Here is a 26,178-nt window from a genome sequence, read left to right as displayed (position 1 = left end):
CATATTGTGCGCGCGGGGATGGTATCCGCAACGTGTTTGGAAGCACTTAGATTAATTGGTTTTAAAGGGCCTCTGTGCTGTTGGCTTGGACCTCACGCACGCCTCCCAAAAGTAGGTAAGTTAGTCCTCAAGCACTGCCTGTGATCTTGTTCAATAATTGTCTGTAAATCTTTGAACTAGTTTATTATTTAGTTATAAGACTGCTGCGCCCTTGCAGGGTACAAGTACATATTATGTAATATGATTGTCAAGGTCCAGGACCCCATTGTCGCGAGATATGGTAATGGTAAGATATACAAATAGGTAATTACAGCGATAATAATAAATGATTACACGATTTGGTACATATAGTACACTTAATAGAATATCGAGTCGCAAATACCACACATCAGTCTGAACATAGCTCACCTTATACCTAGTGTATTTCTTTAGGTATTTAAAATAAAATTAAACAATGTGTATTTGATTTGATTTTTATTTACATTTTCGAGAACTTAAAACATTTATTACTTATCCAACCAAACACAAATATTGCTCGGATCTGTCTCTTATCGTTCTGCATATAATCTATTTCGTTTAGTCGTGTAATGATTTCATCTACCCTCAAATACATTTCGTCTAGTGTTAAGTTCTTTACTAGGGCTAAGTAATAGAAAATTACTATTGATTCACCAAATCATCCCTCTATATTCTTAATAGCAAAATAACACGATTAGTAGCTTTATTATTACGTCGAGTAAGTAATATCGTAATATTACTTACTAGAATATTATAAATTTATAAAACAGGACTTAATCGCGTATTAAGTTTTAAATTTACATCCGAAGTTTCGAGGACGGCGTTGTCCCTAATGTGGTCTCGGAGAAGACTGGCTAACGTTGATATCAACATCTATACTTAATTGAATAATGTGTAAAAGTCGTGAAAGTTTAAATCAATGTTTTGAAGAATATACTTGCCCAATACGAGTACCTTACCAATTATGGTTTGTTTACACTTTATTAAATACCTTAAGAAATAGACTATAAGTAGAGCGTGGAGTATCTACCATGACCGCTAGCTATGTTCACCTTTTTTTCGGCACCACACAGCGGCTACGGTCGCTTAACTCTTTAGCTAGTTTCGCTCAAGATCACCAAAAGGATTGCTGAAAATTGTAATTAACACAGATTCAAATAAATCACACAATATTATATAATTTTAATCCTCTAATCCATTGTTATGTATCAATCAATAAATATCGGCTTATTTTGAAATATTATTGCTTAACTCTGTTTATGTACCTGCCAATAGAAGAACGTCACGCAGGTAACAGAGTATAGTCTGACCAAGTAACCGTTTTAGTAGGAATCTAAAATAACCCAACCAGAATAGGTACGGCAACCCTAATTCGGTGGGCACGCCACAGGGTGCGTTCCGTGGCCCTCGGGCTCGCCCTGCCACTCTGTTACCTGGGCACGGCGTGGAGGTCGGCGGCGGCGGACATCTGCCGCGGCGGCAGCGCGGGCGGCGCGACGCCCGCCGCCGCGGCCCGCGCGCCGGGTCGCGGAGGGAGCTGCAACATATAAGACAGATTAAGAGGAAAGTGGACGACAGTGCGCGACCGCTTCTCCATACAAACCTAGTTCTCATTTTTAGGGTTTTGTAGTTAAACGGACAGCCCCATGTGCAGAGCGTGCATGGAAGAAGAGGAAACAGCGAAACATATTCTTCTAGATTGTAAACAGTTAGAAGTGTACAGGAACAAATACCTAGGGACTCCGTGCACCCTAAAGGAGGTAGTTAGCAACCGGAAGACACTGCTAGGTTTCGTGGAGGAGCTGGGGTGGCTAGAGTAGTGCGACATGTATATAACACAAATTAGCGAAAATCACTAAATAGTCGAGATAACCGCTATTATACGATATAGTGGTGTTTCAACAATAGTAACTAGGCTGTTAAACGATTACAGGCTGAGTAAATAAATTCTTATGGGACTGTTTTGATAGTTTGGTTAAAAAGCAAAAATAAAAACGTGCTATCAACTTTTATAGCACATAGATTTGCTAGTTGGGGAGGTAGCAGACCCTCCAACATGGCTGGGGCCTAACGCCACATGGGCTCGCTCCTCGCCCCTCGGATGGTGTGGTCGTACTCACTTGGGGCGGGTCGTGCGTGCGGGCGGGCGCGGCCTGCGACAGGGCGCGCGCGAGGCGCGGCTGCGGCGCCGGCGGCGGCGGGCGGCGCGGCGGCACGCTGTCCCGCCGCGCCGGCGCCGGCGCGCTGCATCCACGCCCCGGTCCGGCCTCCGCCGGCGGCTCCTACAGAATAATAAAAACCGTATAGTCGGATCGGAAAACCGCCTGTCAACGTTTAAGCCTTCGCTAAACTTTCCTCCCCAATTTTAAGATAAATGTTATAGCAATGAATAATATTCTAGACTTAGCGCTCATTTAGACGGTACGAGAACTTGCATGCGAGTTTCATTACATTGCGGCATTTGACCGGTTGGCCGAATTAGTTGTAACCTCAATAGTCCGCAATGTAACTAAAATCGCATGCGAGTTCGCGTGCCGTGTAAATCAGCCCTTAAAGTCCATTGTATAATTCTTTTAACATTCTTATCCCATGTCCCATTGTCCCCCGCAAGATGCTCGGTGCAATCAGCGAACGAAAAAAAATGCAAAAAAAAATGCCTTAACACGTGAATCCGCCTCGTGCGGCCTGTGAGGCCTGTCAGCGAAAAAGGCATTGACCAATAATTTGTATTAACCCAAATTCAGTGTACTTTTCGGATCCATCATTTTCAACACTCGTACATTGAATTATTACTAATTCATACACTCATACAACAATTAACATTTTAATATCAATAAACATTTTCTCGACTATTAACATTCAACGCGAACCCGCACCCGAACGTATGGGAAGTTGCTGAGTGATGATGATCAGACCGCTAATTGTGGTTGGTGCAACTGGGGCTTAATTAATTAATTTATTAAACTATATTGTACAAAATATATACAACAATGTGCAAATTGCAGAATGGCTTAATGTGACAAATAAAGCATAATAAACGTCAGAATTCGGCGCATTTAAAAAGCGTGGAATTTGTTTTACGTTCCGTTCCTGTCTTTTATATTAAGTAATCAAAAAATCTAAGGAAGTAAAACGAAAGGCACAATTCCATAATATCAGGGAGGAAAATGTGGACTAGATTTGTAAGAAGCGGTCGTCCACACGTCCACTATTCTCTTAAGACGAAAGCAGAGGACCCGCGCGAAATCGCCGTTTCATACAAAAGTAGTCCTCATTTTTCTCTCTGGATATTAACATTATTAAAAATATTTTGACAACATTTGTTGTATATTAACCTCAACTATGCCCGTGCGTTTGAGTTTTTTCGAATTTCTAATTATTATAAGAGTTAGGCCATTTAAAGATTTGTATGAAATCTGTTTTTCGCACCTAATTTTTACAATAATCAAAAAATCTAAAAACGTCAAACATAGGGGCATAGCTATGGTACAGTCAGCATCAAAAGTAGCGGATGAAACAACGCACCAAAAGTATCTGATATTCCGAATAAATTGTCTTGTATTTTGGACCCGGGTACGTCCTTAAACTACGTCCACAAGAGAGGTATGGGCATTGTGAATGTCATCTTGCGTTGTGTGGTAGGGCACAGCACAGCGGATGTCATTCCAGATCTAGAGCAGAGCCCAACTGGGGAAGGACCTCCTTACAGAAAACCGCAGCAAAATAACACTAGACCCTACTCATAGTGTTGTATTCCTGCCGGTGAGTAAGGTTGCCAGAGCTCAACGAGGGGGGAGGGATGTTAGGGTCGGCAACTCCCATGTAACTTCTATGGAGTTGCAGGCGTACATAGGCTACGGAGACTGCTTACCATCAGGCGGGCCGTATGCTTGTTTGCCACCGACGTAGTATATAAAAAAAAATCTAAATGTAGGTAAATCTCTGAAACTCACTTCCTATATCTTTTACAGTCAAAATTGTTCAACATATAGAAGCATCACTTTTAGTTATGCTGTTACAGAGTGGTACATACTTTTGAAGCGTTGTTTGATCCGCTACTTTTGATGCTGACTGTATATCGAATTATGTAAAAATATTTTCCATAATTTCAATATCCAGAGAGGAAAATGGGGATTACGTTTGTATCCATGGAGAAGTGGTCGTCCCTTTTCATCTAAAGACACACACATATACGCCCTTATTCATAAGTTCATAACACTTTACAAGCCTTGATTAGTTGTTTTTTTTTCCCTTTCTTACAAATGCCAAAAGGCAATTTCTTTAATATTTGAAATTGTCTCTCTAAATAATCGGTCCGAAATTCAAAGTGACTAATCATATTAACAATGTATTTCTATTTGCTTGTAATCTTGCTTGAAATAAGTTTATTTATTAGGAAATTTAACCTAAATTAAAACGTTTCAATTGACCTATTGGTCACACGAGTAATATTATCAAAAAAATAAGGAACCACATTGTCAAACAATTTGGTTACCTGCGATGCGGTCCGCGGCGGCTCGGGCCGGCTCGGCTCGGGTCGACTAGACTCGGGTCGGTTCGGTTCGGGTCGGCTCGACGCGGCGCGCGGCAACTTCAGCTCGCTAAGCTGAGGCCCTTCTCGCTGTACCTCCGTCCGGGTCGGCGATGGGTCCTTTGCTGATGTCCGCCGGTCTACCGGCCGGTTCACTGGCGATCTTCTGTCTGCCTGCAACTATACAAAGAATATATTTAGGAATTAACATTTGTTTATTACTAGAAAAAAAAAAACTGAATTAAAGCTGATTATTATTATTATTCTCTTTATTTATTTTGGATCTTAGGTTAGGCATTTTATAATACGATTATAAAAGTAAAATACAAAAAATCATACAAAAAGAATACCAAATACATATAACCGCATTACAAAAAACATAACCTAGGGTGCCGCGAGCAGCAGGGCAGGGCCCAAGCTGCCGGTGGTCAGGGCCGCAGAGAGAGGAACCGCCACACTATCCGCGCCGTGTCCAAGATCACCGCCTTCTGCATCTGACTCTTGATCCAACCACCTAGCGAGTCTCTCAAGGTGTTGGTCGAGACTCTTCGCTATGAGACCGTTCGCTGAAACGACTATCGGGACAATGATCGTCGAATCAACATCCCACATGGCGGTTATCTCGTGAGCCAGGTACTTGCTGGACTTGTCCTTCTCGGCTTTCACGAGATTCTCATCATGGGGAATGGTGATGTCGATGAGCACGGCCCGGCGTTGCGATCGATCTGTTAGCACGATGTCAGGCTTATTGGCTACGATAGTCCTGTCAGTGATGATAGATCGATCCCAATAAAGCGTGGCACGATTATTATTATTATTCTAAATCCGTATTTTTCTTCTTCATCTTTAAATTAGATTGTACTAGGCATTCATATACCTACCTACTCGTATCAGTCAATCCGATATCAACATGGCACGCATATTATATTTCAGACACGCTGCGCTGCGCGGCGGGTGCAACAACTACGAGTATCTACAAGATGCCCTTCTACTGGTCCTGCCCCACGTGACACTGCGTAGCATACCAGTGGATTGGTGCGGTTCTTGAGCCCCGGCACATCAGGCCCGAGGTCGGACCCGCTGCGCTGTGTGGCGGGCGCGACGAGTGGCTACACGATCCCCTATACTGGTTCTGTCTCGCATAACATATGAGCAGCACTGCGAAGCACACCTGTGGACTGGTCCGGTTCTTGAGCCCCGGCGCGTCGGGCCCGAGGTCGGACACGCTGCGTTGCGCGGCGGGCGCGGCAAGAGCGGCCGGCGGCGGCACGCGCGCCGCCTGCTCCAAAATCGCCTTTTTCTGCTCGTGCCCCGCAGCGAAATACGAAAACACGCATAGTACCGCGTAGCATATCTGGTCTGCCTGAAATACCATAAATCATAATCACACCTTGTTGAAAAGGCCATAACCGCTGAGTTTCATGTTCACCGAAACGTGAATGTCGCGAGGCAGCAAGATTGGATGACCAAAATATCAAAACTTTCTAACATCGAATTTAAACTGTCGTGAGACATACTAACATTAAACTAATTTTTACGGTTTGGACTCACGTGTTTTTAGTGGTCTAGGCTCAAATTAGTTTAATACTTTCTAACAAGTCGGGTTTTTTAATGCATCGGGAAAATAAAGGTTATAAAATTTCTTCCTTTATCAAAATTTCTTTCCCGACCATCGATACCATCAAGGATAAACTATTAACTAACATAAACTATTTTATTATTGAAGGTATTAGTCACACTTTTTCAATATTTCGAATGAAATACTGGAATACAACTAGTTACTAATTAGATATAAGCTATATATCGAATTATTTATTTATTATATAGGTATAATAGAAGTAATCATATTTTTTAAATTGCCAAGCCTCCTGACCAAGCTAGATTCTGTGTGTGTGGACTGTGGAGGCCTCACATGGTGTATTTTGTGTGAGAAGTAAATGTTAGTGAGTTTAAAAATAAATATTTACAAGATTATGCAAACATGCCTTCTTAATAGCAAATCAAATCAGGTTCATTAGCAAAATGCAATTTCTTCAAAGACGCGATAGTTATATCAATAAAACCGGCCAAGAGCAAGTCGGGCCATGCTCAGAGTAGGGTTCCGTAGTCACTCTTCTGTCACAATGAGCTAAACTGGAGCTTAAAGTATGGTAGATTGTTAACCAAGGGATGAACTGTGGGTGTACGTCTTTTTACTATGAAGGGGAAACTTTTTGCGATAACTCAAAAACAGCTAAACTGATCATATCCGCTATAGTTTTCATTTAATGTCTTTCTTAAGCTCTACTTCCAAGATTTTTTTCATATTTTTTGGTTCAAAAGTAGAGGGGGGGGGGGACACATTTTTTTTTCTTTTGGAGCAATTATCTCCGAATATATTCACTTTATCAAGAAATGTTTGAAGCAAAAAAAAAATGTTCACCCCCACTTTACGAGTAGGGGTGGTACCCTAAAAAAAAATTAAATTTTTAGATTTTATTGTACGACTTTGTCGGCTTTATTGATTTATATATCCATGCCAAATTTCAGCTTTCTAGCACTAACGACCACGGAGCAAAGCCTCGGACAGACAGACAGACAGACGGACATGGCGAAACTATAAGGGTTCCTAGTTGACTATGGAACTCTAAAAAGTAGAAACTGATCAAATAAATGACAATAGAATAAGAATAAGAAAGAATAAGAAATATTTATTAGCACAAAAGTTACAAAATTTAGATTAATATTTAATTATACTCACAGAAAATTGCGCTAAAAGGTCTTCACTCAGCTTGATGTCCCGAAGTTAGTCTTACGACACACTACGGGACGCTGGTTTTCAGTGAAGCCTGGTAAAACTAAAACTAATTATAAGACTAGAACTAAACCTAGAACTAGAACTAAAAAAAAAAAAAACTAGAGCTACCAATAGCATCATTATAAAATGAATAAAAGTGGGTACAAAATTAACGATGTCATTTGACGCAAGTGCTCGAGGTGAGAGCCGAACCGAGTCTAGAGGAAGTATTGTAAAATAGATCCACAATGCCTGTCACATTCTAACAAGTATGTATGTTTGACGACCGGTCTGGCCTAGTGGGTAGTGAGTGACCCTGCCTATGAAGTCGATGGTCCTGGGTTCGAATCCTATATATATAGGGCGAAAAATATTATATAAGTATAAATAAATAAATAAATATTATAGGACATTATAACACAACATTGACTAAGTCCCACAATAAGCTCAATAAGGCTTGTGCTGAGGGTACTTAGACAACGATATATATAATATATAAACCGACCGGTCTGGCCTAGTGGGTAGGGACCCTGCCTATGAAGCTGATGGTCCCGGGACTCCCGGGTTCAAATGCTGGTAAGAGTATATATTTGTGTGATGAACACGGATATTTGTTTCTGAGTCATGGGCGTTTTCTATGTATTTAAGTATTTATATTTATATTTGATATATATCGATGTCTAGGTACCTACAACACAAGCCTTATTGAGCTTACTGTGGGACTTAGTCAATTTGTGTAATAAATAATGCCCTATAATATTTATTTATTTATATTTATATAAATACTTAAATACATAGAAAACACCCATGACTCAGGAACAAATATCCATGCTCATCACACGAATAAATGCCCTTACCAGGATTTGAACCCGGGACCACCGGCTTCGTAGGCAGGGTCACTACCCACTAGGCCAAAATGGTCGTCAAAATATAGGCAACTATATATATAGTTGCCCGAGTACCCACAACACGAGCCTTCATGGCTTACCGTGGGGCTTAGTCAATTTGTGTAAGGATGTCCCTATGATATTTATTTATGTAAGGGCGAAAGGGACGGGCATAGCGACAGGGATAAAAATAGAACCATGCTGCCATCGCAGAACACGATACCAATATGCTCTTAAAACAGATCCCCACCATTTTTGTTACACCTTGTATAACCGATAAGACATACGTTTGTAATAGATGAAAAAATAGTATTAACTAACAAATAAGTTCACACAGGCAATAAACAAACAGTTTAAGGCATCGATAGATCACAAAACGTTGATACTTCTATCGTACCTACAAAATAATACCAAAGTAACTAGTGCGTAGTAAAATGTAAGAGTTAAAAACATAAAAAGCAGTTAGAGGCAATAATAAAAATGATGCAAAAATGGATAGGTTTTGGCTTTTGAAGCAAAGAGTGAAAATAATAATGCAAAATAAAACAGACACATTGTGTACATACATTCGTATTACGAGCTACGAAACGAAAGGTGCATAATTCATTTCACTTCTAGTGGTCTCGATATAATACCGAGAAAGCCATATGGAGAAGAAACGATGCAGGTCAAGCACTACTTTCTCTGCCTATAACATAAAAAATCAGATTTTCAATAAAAACAAAACAAAGGAAATTATAATAAACGTAGGTACAGGGCATTTTACAATTGTGACCAGGAGAAGATATCAATTTTATTGTATCACCTTTTTAAGAAAGATAATCTCAATGAAATCTTCTCCTAGGTTTTAGGTACACTGATTATAATAACATACGAATAAAAAACACTTACCATTATTGATTTGTACTTTCTCTGTATTATTTGCCTTGTTTTTGGATCTGAAAAAAAAAGATTTGCATAAAATTAATGTTATGGTTTAACTCGCGTATTTTTCGCCACCCTCGACCACATTCAACGGGCTCTTCTCGAAGCAAGTCGTGTAAGAGAATTTAATGTTATACTATAGTAAAGACGCTTACCACGAGGAATTTCCTACGTTAACCCTGTTCCTATCTCTATTGCACGCGCATAATTATATTGTTGTCCCGCTCATACAGTGTCATTTTCCCTCGCCATCATTGGCGGGACAGCAATATACACAGTTACTCGCGAGCGATAGAAATAGGAACAGGCAGGTTAACGAACGAAATTCGTCGTAGTGGCATAGAGAAATAAGCAAGCATAGAGACCATAGAGTGCTCACTCCATACATCAGTCTTCTTACCAAAACATCTATTATTTTCGTAGTCTACATCTAGCGTCAAGTAGCGGATTTATTAGTACCGCTACTTGACACTAGATGCCGCGGGTGTCGCCCAAGTGTACCAGTGTACCTATTGCTCAACAATTTAAAGTAATATTACAAGCAGAAGGAGTTGAAAATAGAGTTAATCCGGTTATAATATTAGTTGAAATTTTTTGAGCATTAGGGCTGATTTAGACGGCACGCAAACTCGAGCATGTGATTTTAGTTAAATTGCGGACTATTGAGGTTTACGAATTCGGCCGACCGATCAAATACCGCAATGCTCGCATCGTGTAAATGAGCCCTTAGACTTTTCGTCCGTCGTGATATCTATTGTCGAGTAGCAGTACTGATAAATCGGCTACTCAGCGCTAGATGTCGACTACGAAACTATGCTTACTTATCTCCTTTCGTTAGTATGACTCACGCCAGTGTAAATTCGAATAATAAAATGTACAGTCAAATGACTACGTTGAGGTTAATTCAAATAAAATCGCAAATAAAGTATTGGCGGTAAAGCGTATTTTAATTAAAAAAACCGGCCAAGAGCATGTCGGGCCACGCTCAGTGTAGGGTTCCGTAGTTACTCTTCCGTCACAATAAGCTAAACTGGAACTTAAAGTATAGTAAATTGTTAACCAAGGGATGAAACGGTACCTTTCACCCGAGTTAAACAAATAGGCAAATTTGCATAATCACAGTACCTAATTAAAGTAAGTCTTTTTACTATGAAGGGAAAACTTTTTGCGATAACTCAAAAACAGCTAAACTGATCATGTCCGCTATAGTTTTCCTTTAATGTCTTTCTTAAGCTCTACTTCCACGATTTTTTTTCATATTTTTTGGACCTATGGTTCAAAAGTTAGAGAGGGGGGGGGCACATTTTTTTTCTTTCGGAGCGATTATGTCCGAATATATTCACTTTGTCAAAAAATGTTTTTTGAAAACCCCTATTAGTTTTGAAAAACCTTTCCAACGATACCCCACACTCTAGGGTTGAAGCGAAAAAAAATTTCACCCCCTCTTTACGTGTAGGGGAGGTACCCTAAAAAAAAATTAAATTTTTAGATTTTATTGTACGACTTTATCGGCTTTATTGATTTATATATCCATGCCAAATTTCAGCTTTCTTGCACTAACGACCACGGAGCAAAGCCTCGGACGGACAGACAGACAGACAGACAGACAGACAGACAGACGGACATGGCGAAACTATAAGGGTTCCTAGTTGACTACGGAGCCCTAAAAATCATAGCCATCGATAAAGATGTGCAACGAATGAGGGTTTTCTCATTGTCTGTTCCGACAAGTGAAAATGTCGGATACGGTCTACAAAGAAGCAAAAAATGCCTTTTTATTTATGTTTATCATAATTTGTTGCTCAAAAAAAAAGCGTTAATACAAAAATAAAAGGATTTGATGTCATAGGATTTTCTAGCAGTCATCCGACATCCGATATCGGATCGGACATTGTGGAAACGCTCTCACGGCGATTGGAAATAAGAAATAACTGATGCGACATTTTCCAATAAGTGTTACGGCACTTTCAGTTTCATGACAGCGACACCTACTTGTGAGCAGAAAAAAAAATAAAAATCATTTTGACAATATTTCCTTTTTTCGACTGCAAGTGCAAACGGGTGTAATTTAAAGAAGATCACGCTAAGTCAGTTCAGTTTACAAGATTTAATATTAATTTCACTAAGTAACTTACTAAATTCTTCTAAAACGAAGATACCGCCGTTCTGTGTGAAGCACTTCCGGATGTGGTCAAGCCTCACAAAGAACTGGAACACGGAGAAGAGCAACATTGACACACTTGTTAAAGTTTAAGGTACCTATTTATTAGTAACTCTGGCTACGTCATGTATGGCCAACGAATCTCGATGAGTTTAGCCTAACCAGCATGTTCATGTTGAATATGCGTGTATAAAGTAAATATTTTCTACAATCTTTATAGAAGAAATACAAAGTGAGGATGTAATTAATTCATTTTGTATGTAACTGTGTGTGAATAACAATGAGCTACACAAATAACACATGCGATGGAATAACTTCACACATTAAGTTTAGCAGCTAGGCAAGTCGACTAACTACTGCATACAAATTAAATTCTAGCTTAAATTTTGGATAAGTGGGTAAAAAGCGTTTTTACATATAACTAATGGCATTATTTACATATAACTAACTGTTGAATTCTTCTTCTTCTTATCCAGACTATTTCCCAGTTCAGCTGGGGTCGGGCCTCCTGGTACGTCGGCGCCAGGACAATCTATCATGGGTTGTCTAACTGTTGAAATCTCTAACTAAATGTTGAAGTCTCTAACTAACTGTTGAAATCATTTCAGTTAAGTCATGTAGACTATGGTAAGTATCCACATACTTACCATACATAGGTGTACTAAACATGTACTGTTTGTGTTTTTAAAATTTTCTATAGATTAGCATTTTTTTAAATATCAAAAAATGTGCATTACAGTTGTTTCGTTTTGTGGGTCCGCTCTGAACTTTTTGTATACTTTACAATAACTGACATTAAGTTCAAGGCAGATGATGAAGTAAAATTCATAAGACTCAGTCATGCAAACATGCGATACGAGCAGCGCAACGCGTAGGTATACTGATTATCGGGCGGACCCACTAATGCCTGTTCACATGTGCAGAAATCTTCCTCATGAAAACCAGAAGATAACGCACGCCCAATGGAAGAGCAGACAATTAGTGTATCTCACTACGATACTGTAGTTCAAAATTCAACGACAAAAACTGCTACTCAGGGTCTCCTGCATATCGCGTTTCTGTTGGTTGAATGTTGACAGCAAGAGCGCACGTGAGCAGCGGGGAGTGCGGAGTGCGGGGTGCGGCGTGTGCCGGGAGGGGGCGGGAGGGAGAGCGGGAGGCAGGGAGCACCACGCGGCCGGGCCCGGAGCCGCACCAGAACTTGTGAGATGGCAATGCTCTACGACTGACCTCCGACCCGCGTCCGGCTCGGGGCGGACGTGACGCGAGGGTTCCGGGAGACAGACACAAGGGGACCAACGAACTGACCGCCGCGGAGGGCGAGGCAAAAGGGAATCGAGACCGCTCGCCGGACGATCCGCGATACGATTGCAAGCTATCGGGTGCGATAATAAACAAATAAATAAACAAAGGGCGTCTATGTGCATGCACGACGTGCGCTTCGGCGCTCGTCGCACTCGGGAGAACTAAACAACGCTAACAACGGCTAAAAACAATCTGTAAGCCTCAAAACTACAAGTAAAGCCCTACGACCTCGAACGATTATTGCTAATTGCATGTCAATGTAACCGTGATAGAAATCATAAGGTCGTGTCGATCATCGTAAGAGCCAGCCATTACTAGTGTATGAACCACTGAGTACCTCGAAATCCTTGAGCGCAGCGGCGCGGGTTCGGCGTGTCCGGGAAGAGTAGAACAGACAAAAAGAAGATTAGTTGGGGGCGGGCGAGCGCGTGTCAAGGACCATCTCAAAAGTTCCTAGCGTCGCGGGCGCCCGAGCCTCGGCTCGCGCTCGGCCCGGGCTGACCCGACAGCCCGAGCGACCCGAGCGGCCGAGCGCGGCCCCCGCTGCCCTCCACGAGAGCCCGCGGCCGACGAGGGAGGTTGCAGACAATAGCACATGCACAAAATATTGTACGGAATAGATACGAAAATCAGATGGACAACGGTCAACCTTAAGAGCTACCTCACACTAGCGCCTCCCGAGCGTCGGCGTCTAGTCAACTCTATGGCTGCTGCTCGACGCAACGTTGCAACGCCATTTTCCATAGCGCTAACTAGACGCCGACGCTATAAAAATGCTAATGTGGGGTGGCCCTTAAATGTAAAAACTTCTAACTATTACATCGATTGTAATAATAGAGAAAGATAATTTATGGGCATAATAAGTAGTGATTTTATTCGACCAAAGCTGAGTTCGTTGTGATTATAGAATGATCATTAATTCGTTCTCTACGAATACACCATTACTTAATAACAGTTTAGATATACTAATATAAATAGATAATACATATATTAAAAAGAAAAATCGGATAATGAAGAAGAAGTTAAGATAGGAAAGTTTGAGTGGTCCTTGAATCCGGATTAAATATTGCTAGGATCTGAGGGGCAAGCAAATTTAAAATCATGATTTGCCATTCAGCGTTTTCAAATATATATTTGGTTTGGACGATATCGTGGCGGGTGCCTTTTTGTTTGATATCGTAAGAGATGGCACATCGCGTACGGTGGATGAGAAAGCTTCGTAAGTTGCCCGATGGCGACGCCGCGGTCGAGCGGCACAACAAGACAGAAGCACCTTCGCCGTTCATATCATACCGACACGATCTCTGAATAAAGCGTTACACTGACAGATACCTTACCTGACGAATCGGTGTAATGACCATACCAAAACAGTGGCTAACTTGTATTGAACAGACGTTCAACAGTTTTGGTAAATTCATTACTATAAAAAATAAACAAGCTGACAAAAAATACGGACATATACGAAAGAAAAAACACATACCTTGCTGTGCTGGAACAGCAGGCCAACGCCTTCCATGCACACCTTCGAATGATAAAACAATCAGTATACATCATATCAATCATGATACATTCAATCAAATCTTTATTACTGTATTTGTAATAAAATTATCCTAATTCACACATCCCTTAACTAATACGGAAGACATATCTTAAATATAATAAAATAACCCCAAAATCTCTTAGAGTTTGCCAGGTTTACCGCAGCAACATATATTATACTTTTGATACCAGCTGACTCAAATAAACTGGGGGCAGAACCGGGGAACCCCCACTACGGATAGCATGTATACAGGGACGGCCTGCATAAACCGATTACCTAACTTTAAATAAAGATGCGGTACCTGATTGGAGTAAATAATATAGCATAATAAGCAAAACCTTTATACAACTTAAACCAGATTACGATTTTTGAATAAATTGATGCAATGGAATAGTAGTGTCCAAGAAAATCCGGACTTTTTTGCCGAAAACCGAAACCGAAGGTTCGATTCTGTCTCAGTTTCGGTCGAAACTGAAAACGAAACTTTTTAAGTCGTTTAAAAACGTAAAAAAATCGGTGGCCAGCCGGTTTCTTTTTAGATATATATATTTAATGATACACATATACTTCGTGTAAGTGGTATAAAATACCGCCCAAGTGCGTGTTGAACCACGCCTATTCTAATTCAGAAAAACTAATTAGAATTCACTTATCATTATAATAGCTGACTGTACTTTTCTTTCCACAGGCAAATAATACTCAGCGAAACAATTCTAACAGCCCAAACACAATTAGGTTGCGTTATTTTATCAATGAGTTCCTATGGCTACCTCCTGTCTCGATCAGCAGATCAGCTCGACGGTACCATATAATATTGCATCGTTACCCGACTTACATATGTGTGCAAATTTTCAGCTTCATCGGAAACCGGGAAGTGGGTTAAATTTATCATGCAATATTTGACCCATACAATCATTGTTACACATATACATAAGTACATTGTTAAATAAAAGCTTGTAATAAAAACTAGCCGGACGCGATCCGAAAGTGCAATGAAGTAAGTTTCGGCGCGGCTAAAAGGTTTCGGCAGTTCGCCGGCAGTCGGCAGTAGCCCAAATCGAACCTTCGGTTGAAACATGATTTTTATGCCGAAATCTGCCGAAACCAAAACCGGAACTTCTGTCGGAGGTTAGTATATAATATGCTTAATTAGGACGATATTTTTAACCGACGAATGGTGAGTGTTTGTTGCTCATGGCCTACTTGAATAAAGAAGGTTTGGATCTTGAATGTTAAAGAGCTATAAAAAGCTAACTTTTTCACCTTTCTTCTATAGGTGATATAGATCTACCACTTATCTCAGGCGGTTGGTAAAGAAGTTGCGAAGTTGAGTATTTGGACTAAATCTAGTTTTATGTATTACATTTTGCAGCTTGCAGCCATGCCCTCAACCAGTCCATGGTTGACCATAAGAACTTCTTATGAACTGAACGGTTCACCTTTATCCACCTAAGTCCCAAGCCCTTTTAAAAGGTCAAAATGAATTAGAATTCTGAACTAAATGAATTAAAAGAAGGTTCCAAATTCAAAACTGCAAAATTAACCCTGGGACTTTGGAGGATATTTATATATATTTTTATTTTAAATACCTGTATAAGTCCGCCTTCTCCCGAAGCACAGTCTTGTATTGGAAACTCGCCCCCTAGCTCCGCGGCGTCCTGACTTCGCCCACTCTTTTCCATTGCCTCTTTTATACAATAGTATAGCGATTTGCACTGAAAATATTTAAAAAAATGCTACGATACAAAGATATTCTTAATAAATTACTTAACTTTCGACTATTTAAGTCACACGATCCAAGATCTAACATCGTTTTGCGCTTTCAATGATTTTTTATCAGCAAACATTCATTTAAAGGAATTGCATCATAACATATTCTGAAGTCACGCGATACGTCTCTCTCACCTACTCCATGAAAAAATCGTTTTAACGTTTTTAAGAGTAGCTGATTTAATTTGTTACTTGGTAAGTATACAGAGCACTGATATGTGAATGAAAAAAAAAGACGCCATAATAACGCAAAATATTTACCTTTTTCGTATAGTATTTATGTAGTTGAGTCTGACCACCATTCTTTCTCCAAAGGCACAAAACTCGTATTTTCGGACTATAGGTCATATTGACAAGCCTTTCGTACCACCATCGCTCTACGATTGTTCCTGCAAAAACATAAAGTTTAGAATATTTGGAAATGACACCGGTTTTCAAGTATTTTTATGTGAACTAGTATTCATGTCATTTCGTGAAATCACTTGTAGAAATTTTATCCGAGTACCGAGAATTACTGTGTTATACGAGACGTCCTTACAATGGAAAGCGTAGCTAGTATGTCCCCAACTGTATAAACCACTTCATGGACTTGAGTGGAGCTCAGTACGAGATGATCTCGTCGGTCTTGTAGGCCATGAACGAGGCCACAGCCGCGAGGCCGTGAGTGTGTGACGTCACAATACACACCTTTGACACCTTGCGTGGAGCGCAGCACGAGCCCGTCATCGCGCACCTATGAAGCGTAGCTAACAGCCGCAGCCTCGCCATGAACGAGGACGCGGCTCGATGACGTCATAACACTCACCCTACGTAGAGCTCTATGAAGCGCAGCTTGCAGCCGTGTCCTCACCGTGAACGAGGCCGCGGGTCAGGTGACGTCACAACACACACCTTGCGTAGAGCGCAGCACAAGCCCGTCGTCGCGCACCTCCATGAAGCGCAGCTCGCCGCTGGCGTCGGTCTCGTGCACCGTGAACGAGGCTCGCCGCAGCAGCCGCGAGCCCAGGGGCTTCAGGTCGATGTCGTTGCCGTGCTGCCATAACGAATAATCAAATTACTCTTTTCACTGCTGTTTCATGCAAACATGACAATTGTGGCAGTGGTGAGCCAAACGAAGGGAATTACGAACGTAAATGCGTGATAATTGATAAAAAAACCGCTTGCCACTCGCACTAATGTGTAGGTAACCCGTAGGATCCATAGTAACACGAATATTCTTTCTATTCCATTCTTTTGATTCCAGCATACGTACTTGGCGATTGTGAGGTTAGATAATACAACTGACATTATGCCATTGCAAAGATACAAGGTAGAAACTGCAATTAAGACGAAAGCGGAGAACCAGCAAAATCGCCTTTTCATACAAACGTATTCCTTATTTTCCTCTTTGTATATTAACCACAACTATGTCGGTACGTTTGTGTTTTTTCGAATTTCTAATTATTATAAGAGTTAGGAGCATTTAAAGACTTGTATGAAATCTTATTTTCGCACCAAATTTTTACAATAATCAAAAAATCTAAAAACGTGAAATACGGCTATGGTACCTACATCAAATTATGTAAAAATATTTTCCATGTCTTAACTGTGGCGATTGCCAGCATGGTTGATATTACCGCCAAATTCAAACTTCAAATATGCTGTATGTTAAGAAATACAAAAAATATATACGTACAATGTAACTTACCAACGTATGAACAACATCAAGCAGATGATTGACTTCTTGGCTGTATACGAGTCCTATATGGCTCTTCGCAAGCAACCTCCGCACTTTATTCCGTACAATATCCGCTTGCACATCGAAAAGCACCATAGCTGCCGTCAGATTATAAAGAGCGGTAGAAAGCAGTCTATCCTCTTCGTGTTCCAGGCGTTTTCGTTCCGTTTCGCTCAGACATTTGTACCGTTCCATCATTTCGTTGGCGCCTTGGTCCATGCCAATCATATCACGTTCTTGGCTCACGGCGTCTAAGAATGCATCTTCCCAGAACTGCATTTGGTCCCATAGGTTTGATCTCTCCTTGCCTTAAAATATAAGTTAGTTTTATATGCAGAAGAAATAAAATTAATTCGTAATAGGGGACGTTTCTAAACCTGTAAAGTATATGATAAAATTGTTAAGACGCATTGTAAATTTTGGCGGCAGGTACTCAGGTCACTCTGCCGTCAGGAGTTACCGAGTGCAGCGGATGAGCATTGCGAGTATCAGAGAGCAGCAGTCTTATAAAACGTGCGCGCTAGAATCAGTGGGCGACGTCGGTCCTCCAGCAGTTTGACTTTTGTCCTTGCAAGGAAGCGCGCTAGACCCAGACACGATCCTACGAGAGGCTCGGCCTGTGACCTATACAGTATACAGGATCTACAAGCTCATCCTCGGGCCATTAGTTCGCAGTTCACTTTTTAACACACATTTAAGTCGTATGCGTTATCGACTGTCCTTTGGCTTCGCACGGGCTTTGGCCCTACGCGAAGCTCAGGCTTACCAATAAGTCCTTGAAACAGATACGTCCTCGCGGTGTCCGGCGACGTGATAGGCGACGTGGCCGGTGCTCCCGACGGCGGCCGGTACCCGCCGATCGACGACTTCGACGAGAATACGCTGGAGGCTCGAGGCTTGCCGCTCGCAGCGCCGCGACCCATCTGCATACGAAAATTAACCTTATATGGATATCCTTTAAGGAGATTTTCTTTTGTGGAGTAGAATGTTAATGTTATTAAGTGTTCAGTGAAGCGGTACTCCATAAAATTTGTTTATATTTGATGGTATTGATCTACTTTTCTACATTTCTACTATCCACATTTCTGATTAAGTGGGTATTAACAAGAAATACCTAATTATGTAAATAGGTTGTATTGAAACGTGCACATAACTTTGCAAACCTAGGTAGGGGAGCGGGAGTGGGTTACAGAGGGTTAAGGGTAACAGTGGATCTTTTGCAACAACTTTACTAATATTACTTGTATGTAAGCGCTCACGACGTTACCGCTTCTACGCCCCTCTGTTTGCCTAACTAGATATTATCTCACCTTCAGAACTATAATACCGTTGAAAACTCCAACAAATTATTTGTAACAATTCTTCTCTTAATTTATCACAACAAGCCCTTTGTTTAATATTTTATTATTGCGCTGTTATTATATTGCTAAAGGAACAGGCGCAGATTAAAGGTACATAAGAATTTTACAATTAATAAGCAATATATTTCACGGTGAAGCTAATGAGAGACCAGTATAACTTGGCATTTCTTTTGAACTTTGGACTTTTCTGTGTGTTTAGCTATGTAAGTACTTATATTTATGATCGGTCTACAGATTATTGGCATGCACGGATCACTACAGTAGCGCGACAGGTCATGGTTGGTAAGTATAAGAGTCTTTGGACACAAGATGGCTCAGTTTTAAGACTAGTCATTAAGTCGAAATATTTTTAAGCTACTTTAAGAACTTGAGAATTTTTAAGATTAGACCAATATTTTAACACCATTTCTATAAATAATTGGTTAACTTTTTAATTTTATAAGTTTTCAAACTCGAAGGAATGCAGAACGGAAATAACCTTCAAATTTCATTACGGAGTCAATTGTTGTTATTATAGGACTCAAGTTTTTTAAACCTACGTCCCGTATTTTTTTTAATTATAAACACATAGCCTCGTAAAATGAAGCTGAAAGGAGTACATCGGACCCGGGGCGCCGATGCAATCGGGATAAAAGTCGAGTCTCTTAAAACTGTGTCTACTTAGGCCTTACAAATATAGACTCAAGTTACCAACTGTTGGTGCACTGGCTACACTAGCGACAAGTCGCGGCAAGCGGGCGCTAAGCGTCACGACAGTGGCTAAGACTTACATTGAGGAACATGACCTCTGTATCAGAGAGGTTGGACTTAAAGGAGGCGCGGTGGTCGTAGAGATTGGCTCGGTTGGTGGTGATCGAGCCGCTCTCGTCGACGGAGCAGTCCGACGACGGCGCCGCCTGCCACACACAACCTCTGTAGCCGACGAACAATGATCCAGGAAAACCAATTTTACAGTGGAACCTCGATAAAACGAAATCCTTAAGACGAAAGTGGAGGACACGCGCGAAATCGCCTTTTCATACAAACGTAGTCTTCATTTTCCTCTCTGGATAAATAGCTATTGTTCATATGCATCAAATTATGTAAAAATTCATATGCATCAAATTAAGGAAAATGGGGACTACGTTTGTATGGAGATGCGGACGTCCCCTTTCCTCTTAACGGGTCATACTTATACAAATTCAAGTATGCCATATCTGGGTGTGCGGTATGCAAATAAATATAGGGGAGAGTCGGATATATCGTACCAGTTTTTACATAAACTTGGATATTTTGTTTTTGGAGGTAGTTACAAATATGTTTTACTGTGCATATAAAAGTTCAGTTACTTGGCTACATTCATTATGAAGATGAGCATTCTGAGATTAAATTAACAAAGTCAAAATGCATTTCTTCGGAAGCACTGCCATCGGTACGATTTACCCGACCAGTTAGTTAAATCGAACCACCCATAATAAAATTGTATCTATGAAACGTTTTGCAAGTTTATTGCTTATTTTAGGTGTGAATAACAAATATTTATTACGGGAATCCGAAATCATACTACCACGACTCAAAAATACTTGGTCGTTTGAATCGTACATGTGCTAGTATGCTATAGTACGATTTAAACGACTAGCTATTTTTATTAAATAATTAGTATAATAACCAATGTATAAAAACTAGACAATTTTTAAACAGTAAACCAGTACATTTTTTTTTTTTTTTTTTTTTTTATAACGATAGGCAAGCGTTTGACCACGATCTCACCTGATGGTAAGTGATGATGGTAAGTGGTATATTTATAGTAATATACTTTTAATTTGATATATTTAACTTATCTTGACCATAAGTTATGGAATTCCAAATACACATTAAAAAATAGATCAAGTCCAACGAAAAACATATTTTTTCTCTCTTTTGTTCGATGGTAGTCATATGCCATATCTGATTAGATTATTGGGCTTAATTCCATTAGAGCACTGTTTGGTGCATTATGTGTAAATAAACTAAGTTGTTTAGTGGGAAAACTATAGGTGGTACGATTTAACCGGCGGTACGATATAGCCGACTCTCCCCAAACATTAATTGCTTTCTTCTCTTAGCGAAAGTTAAGAACACGGGTGAAAAAATGGCAAAAATTATGCTACAGGCCGAAACTACGTCAGTACCAGTTTTGGTACATTAAACTAATCAGAGCATCTTTAGCTATCGACAACAGAAAATACAACTTTTATTTTTCTGTGTGTATCTATTCTATGCTTAGCACGAGTGCGCTGGGTCATAATTTCGCGTCCAAGATACTGTCGTGGCGCACTCGTGCTAAGCAATGACCTTAGTATGATTATGTTAAATAAAAAGGGTTGAACTACTCGTATAAAATAAAACGCATTCATATTCTTTTCAATCCTAAAACCACGGCACCCCGCCACATATTATATTGGTCCACAGTAAGCTAACCTAATCAACGATATTCTTCACGGTCTTCAGTATAATTTTATCTCAAAAAATAAATAGTGCAGGCCCTACCCCGAATATATGTCACTTCACATTACCCCTGAAAAAATAAATAATAAAATCTACCCTCTATATCTTGAAATCGAAATTTCCCTTGAGGACGTGTTACTGAGGTTCCACTGTCTGAATAAGTGAAAAATATTTCATTAATTCATACTCTTGTCTCTTTGCTCGTTTGCATCACCCCAAATCTTATTATGCGACGATGATTACTGATACAGGATATGCTATTTTATTTAACGCTATAGGCGCGAATTCACCGCGAACAGTAAACATGCTTACGCAATAATACATTACTATAGAGGCCGGGCAACGAAGGGATGCAGCCGTTGCAGGCCTAGTAGATATAGACGGCCGGGCGTAGCGAGGACGGCTAGAGATTCGCGGCCGGCCGTTTCTCGCCGAGATTTGTATAGTGCTTTTCTCAAACTTGCAATTAAATAAAAAAATGTAGTCAATTTGTTTTATTCGTAGGTTTACACAGCTAAAAACAAATTACGAATCTACTACTATTTTATGGTTGAATGCCAAGACGTTGTGTCACAATTTGACGTTTAATAAAAACAAAAGAATTACAGGCCTATAAGTATAGGTGTGTAAAGATGTATGAAATTCGTTCAATTATCATCATCACTCATCGCACCGGATACGTAGTATGCCCGGACCTAATTTGGAGTAAGTCATGTCAACATTTCATTGTAAGTTTGAGAAAAGCATGTTTACTGTACATTGCGCGCTTTAAGCGAGCTTTGCACGAATTGCGCTAATTAGGTGCGCAATCAAAAGCAACATGCTTGCACACTCACGGCGTACTTCTCTGAACCAGCCATGGCAGAACGAAAGGAATTACGGAATTAAATATAACAATTATATAAATATTATATTGCGATCGTATTATTCTTAAAGTACATAATATTTATCACATTTACTATTATATGAAGTTATATGCAGACACAGAATGCACTAAAATACTTAAAATGGCACCTTATTGTACAAGTACCCATAGTTCGTGTCATGCTCAAGAACGCAATAACACTGTTAAATAAAATATGAGGCCCGTAAATAAGGGGTTAAGTAGTAGACATGAACACATTTACTGGTCGTAGTATATAGGTATCCCATGCAATAGCACAACATGAACCCTCCCCGTGTTGGTGATACTCACATCTGATTCGAACGAAGTCAGTTTGCTGAACAGGAGGTTCCGTTTCTGGTTCAGCATATCTTTGAACATCTCCGTGGTGCTCTGGGCTTCAGACGAATCCATCTCGGGATAATTCAATGTTGGCACATCTGCGTAACAAGATATTTAATAATAATGGATTGATTTGCAGGAAAATAATAATGGAGAATGACAGGCACTTTAGAAATTTTCTGTTTGGCAAGGAAAGTATTTAAACGGGAATATACCACTAAATTTGAAAGGATCTGCAGCCTCCCTAGGTTGTTAAATCGGCATATTACCAATGGACGCTCATTTACTACCCACGTTTACAATTTAACTTCGTTCGCGTAAACTTTGAATGTCTAATCTGTTTGTTAAATTATACATTAATGTTTGCATGAAAAGGTCTTCTTCTTTCTCGCGTTGTCCCGGCATTTTGCCACGGCTCATGGGAGCCTGGGGTCCGCTTGACAACTAATCCCAAGATGTGGCGTAGGCACTAGTTTTTTACGAAAGCGACTGCCATCTGACCTTCCAACCCAGAGGATAAACTAGGCCTTGTTGGGATTAGTCCGGTTTCCTCACGATGTTTTCCTTCACCGAAAAGCGACTGGTAAATATCAAATGATATTTCGTACATAAATTCCGAAAAACTCATTGGTACGAGCCGGGGTTTGAACCCGCGACCTCCGGATTGCAAGTCGCACGCTCTTACCGCTAGGCCACCAGCGCTTGCATGAAAAGGTAACCAACATAAATTCATACGACCATTCACACCATAGGTTTACTCGTAAAGAACTTTATTCTCATTTAAATGGATTACAAAATTCACTTACATGAGAAAAATTACATGTCAAAACTATGACTATATAGTCTACACAAATAATATTTTATACAATTTCAGTCTAGTATCGTGTTTAGGCAAAAAAAGTTTGCTGAGTTGCCTAAGTGAGGTACGAGATTGATACTTTTTGTACGAGTCATCAAAAATAATATATTTTTTACTATAAAATCTAAATATGTAATGTAAATTGTTAAGTATCTAAGTAGAAAAAAAAAATATATATATATAATATAATAAATAAGACATAAACGCGCGAGCAAAAATTTTATAGTTAAGTTGGGAGCCCATACAAGAAAAGTAATGCAATTACTGTTTTGGAACTAATAAGAAATCTTACTTCAACAATTACAGTCAAAGAGTAGAAAAAACATGTTATTAAATTCATAGTGGATAGAAATGCATAACAAAATACTTATTACTAAACGCTCGGAACGTATTTATACGTTACTAACCGCACCAACATGGCTTATAATATCTATTCTTTTACTCAAATCATTTTGCGGTCCGCTGGTATCCCGAAATGAAAATAATTAACTAGTGTATTGGATACATAAGTATTCTAGTATCACGTACGAAACTGAATCCTACAAAATATCATTGTGTTTATGGGCATAAAGATGTAGGTAATAAATAGGTAGGATTTTAAGAAATAATTATTTGTTTTACAAGAGGGTAAAGTTGTTGTTTAAGTAACTCCACGTGCTAGTATTTATACCTGAGCAAGCGAAACACAAAATTTAACCACGACCGTAGCGAGCAAGAGATTTTACCAACGAAATTGGACAGAGACACTGCTTACGTCAACGCTGCCACAGTACTGCTGCTGCAGACGTCATCCAAATGTCACTATGATGGGCCAGGCCTCTGAAATACGCATGATTTTTTGTTTTCCGGATTCGGGCTAAGTCCTGGGGGCCTAGCCAAGATGATAATCGTTTGCAGAAAACGAAACGAAACGTTATTGTCTCTCTATCACTCTTCCATATTAGTGCGATAGAGATAGATAGCGTTCTGTTTCGTTATGTATAAATAGGGAGGTGCGTAAGAATGAGTAGGCGCACTCAGAGCATCAGAAAGCACAACACATTCGGACACAGCCTCACCAGCACGCCGATTACGCCAGCTAAGCTACCGGTCGCCTTCACTGCGGCCCCGAAACCTGGCCTCGCTTAAACGGTATCACCAGGCTAGGGGTCGTGGGGTTGGGTAACGATCGGTAGCGAAGAGCTGGCCCACACACCAGCAGCACACACCGTCCTCCAAACGACGGCCAATTGACCTCCCCACCGATCGGTGGCGAGCGACACGCCACAGCCGAAAGGCGGAAGCGGCCACTCATACCTCCCTTCCAGGGAGGTATCGAATGACATCCATCCATCCATCGATGAGTAGGTAAGGAAAAATATATAATCTGACCTGACTGCGAGCTCTTTCTAGAGCACGGCTCGGACGGTGTGTCGAGGTAGTTGTCGGCGAACGCCGAGCCGCCCATGCCACTCGGCTCCAGCCCGGCCACCTGGGTAATGTTTTATGTAATTATAAAACAAATTAACAAGTTACTTAGTTTACACGCACAAACAACGTTTAATGTGAGGATGCTTGGTTTTGGGCATATATATTTATTTGTAAGTAGACCAAATAACCATACACCGCACTCGAGAAGTCATTTACGAGCACTTCAGTTAGTAACGATTGCAAATAAGGATCGGATCGGATACCGGATCGGTTCTTGGTGCACATTGCTTTTTAACTGTTAGACTCGATACAGGATCGACAAAGTGAAAATACCGCCTCCTCCTGGGACCGACCTCCGGGGCGCTCTTGGACGTTGCGAGGGATGACATGCGTACCAATGGTCTTACTAAAGAGGATGCCGAAGACGTGCGAAGCGAAGAGGATAAAAAGTAGAGAAGCTGACTCTAGACTCCAAAGCAATAGCGTAGGATGCAACCGGTAGTAGAAAGATAGAGAGAGAATGTAAAAACGCCCTTAGACAAGGACATAACAATCGTTACCTCCTTACTCCAGTAGTGCGTGTGCGCCATCTCGGCCAGCTGGAACACGGACGCCATGCCGCCCAGCCCGAAGTTGGAGTAGGTGTGCTCGAGCCCGTGCACCACGGCTTGGAGCACCCGGAGCATGCCCTTCCACACCGGCTTGCTGACAAACTGTAAACAATATGTGCATTAGGTCCGACTGTATTGTATTTATTTACACTAGGCAAAACGGATTCTAGGCATCTAGACATGAACTTGAACAATACAAATGAAAAAGTTTTCGTTTTATTTTATATTTAATGATTCGCCATGTTATAAGCTGTTTTGTCGGGAATAGTCTTGCGGTTGATGTGGTCGTTGAATTTGCTCGGCAACATGTTCAGGCAGGACTCGTGTATGGGCTTCAGTTAGGGGTAAAGCGAACTTACCACATCGTATACTTTGTCGTTGGGCGTGGTTTTGCGGTTGAGGTTGCGGTTCAGTTTGCTGAGTACCATGTTGCGGTAGGACTCGTCTTCCATTAACTTTTTCAGCCGGTTCAGCTTGAGCCAACCCACGCCTTCGCCCTCCAGGACGTGTTGCACCAACTGTGTACAATTATAACACCATTGTATAAAAACATTATACTAATTCCTCACATCTTTTATGGGAAACCTTATTTTTTGCTGAGCCGTTTAATGTTTCAC

General features: G+C 40.6%; 1 protein-coding gene across 2 annotated transcripts in view; it reads right to left on the bottom strand.

Annotated features, from left to right (window-relative positions):
* The window catches only part of LOC133516880 (MAP kinase-activating death domain protein), a 96,667-nt gene that overhangs the window by 6,453 nt on the left and 64,036 nt on the right, over positions 1-26,178 (bottom strand). For both annotated transcript variants that reach the window (XM_061849903.1, XM_061849902.1), the window contains 17 exons: positions 25,921-26,079; positions 25,511-25,663; positions 24,912-25,011; positions 22,652-22,779; positions 19,761-19,886; positions 18,396-18,552; positions 17,600-17,937; positions 16,804-16,945; positions 16,174-16,301; positions 15,732-15,857; positions 14,083-14,124; positions 11,272-11,344; positions 9,104-9,150; positions 5,721-5,912; positions 4,514-4,729; positions 2,139-2,300; positions 1,452-1,555 (listed from right to left, as the gene is read on the bottom strand). In XM_061849903.1, the coding sequence (XP_061705887.1) occupies positions 1,452-1,555; positions 2,139-2,300; positions 4,514-4,729; positions 5,721-5,912; positions 9,104-9,150; positions 11,272-11,344; positions 14,083-14,124; positions 15,732-15,857; positions 16,174-16,301; positions 16,804-16,945; positions 17,600-17,937; positions 18,396-18,552; positions 19,761-19,886; positions 22,652-22,779; positions 24,912-25,011; positions 25,511-25,663; positions 25,921-26,079 (2,393 nt within the window). The remainder of the gene's footprint in view (positions 1-1,451; positions 1,556-2,138; positions 2,301-4,513; positions 4,730-5,720; positions 5,913-9,103; positions 9,151-11,271; positions 11,345-14,082; positions 14,125-15,731; positions 15,858-16,173; positions 16,302-16,803; positions 16,946-17,599; positions 17,938-18,395; positions 18,553-19,760; positions 19,887-22,651; positions 22,780-24,911; positions 25,012-25,510; positions 25,664-25,920; positions 26,080-26,178) is intronic.

Source organism: Cydia pomonella, chromosome 4, assembly GCF_033807575.1.
Source record: "Cydia pomonella isolate Wapato2018A chromosome 4, ilCydPomo1, whole genome shotgun sequence".
NCBI classification, from domain to species: Eukaryota; Metazoa; Arthropoda; class Insecta; order Lepidoptera; family Tortricidae; genus Cydia; species Cydia pomonella.
The sequence above is the reverse complement of the archived record's forward strand: the minus strand, read 5'-3'. Positions and strand labels throughout refer to the sequence as shown.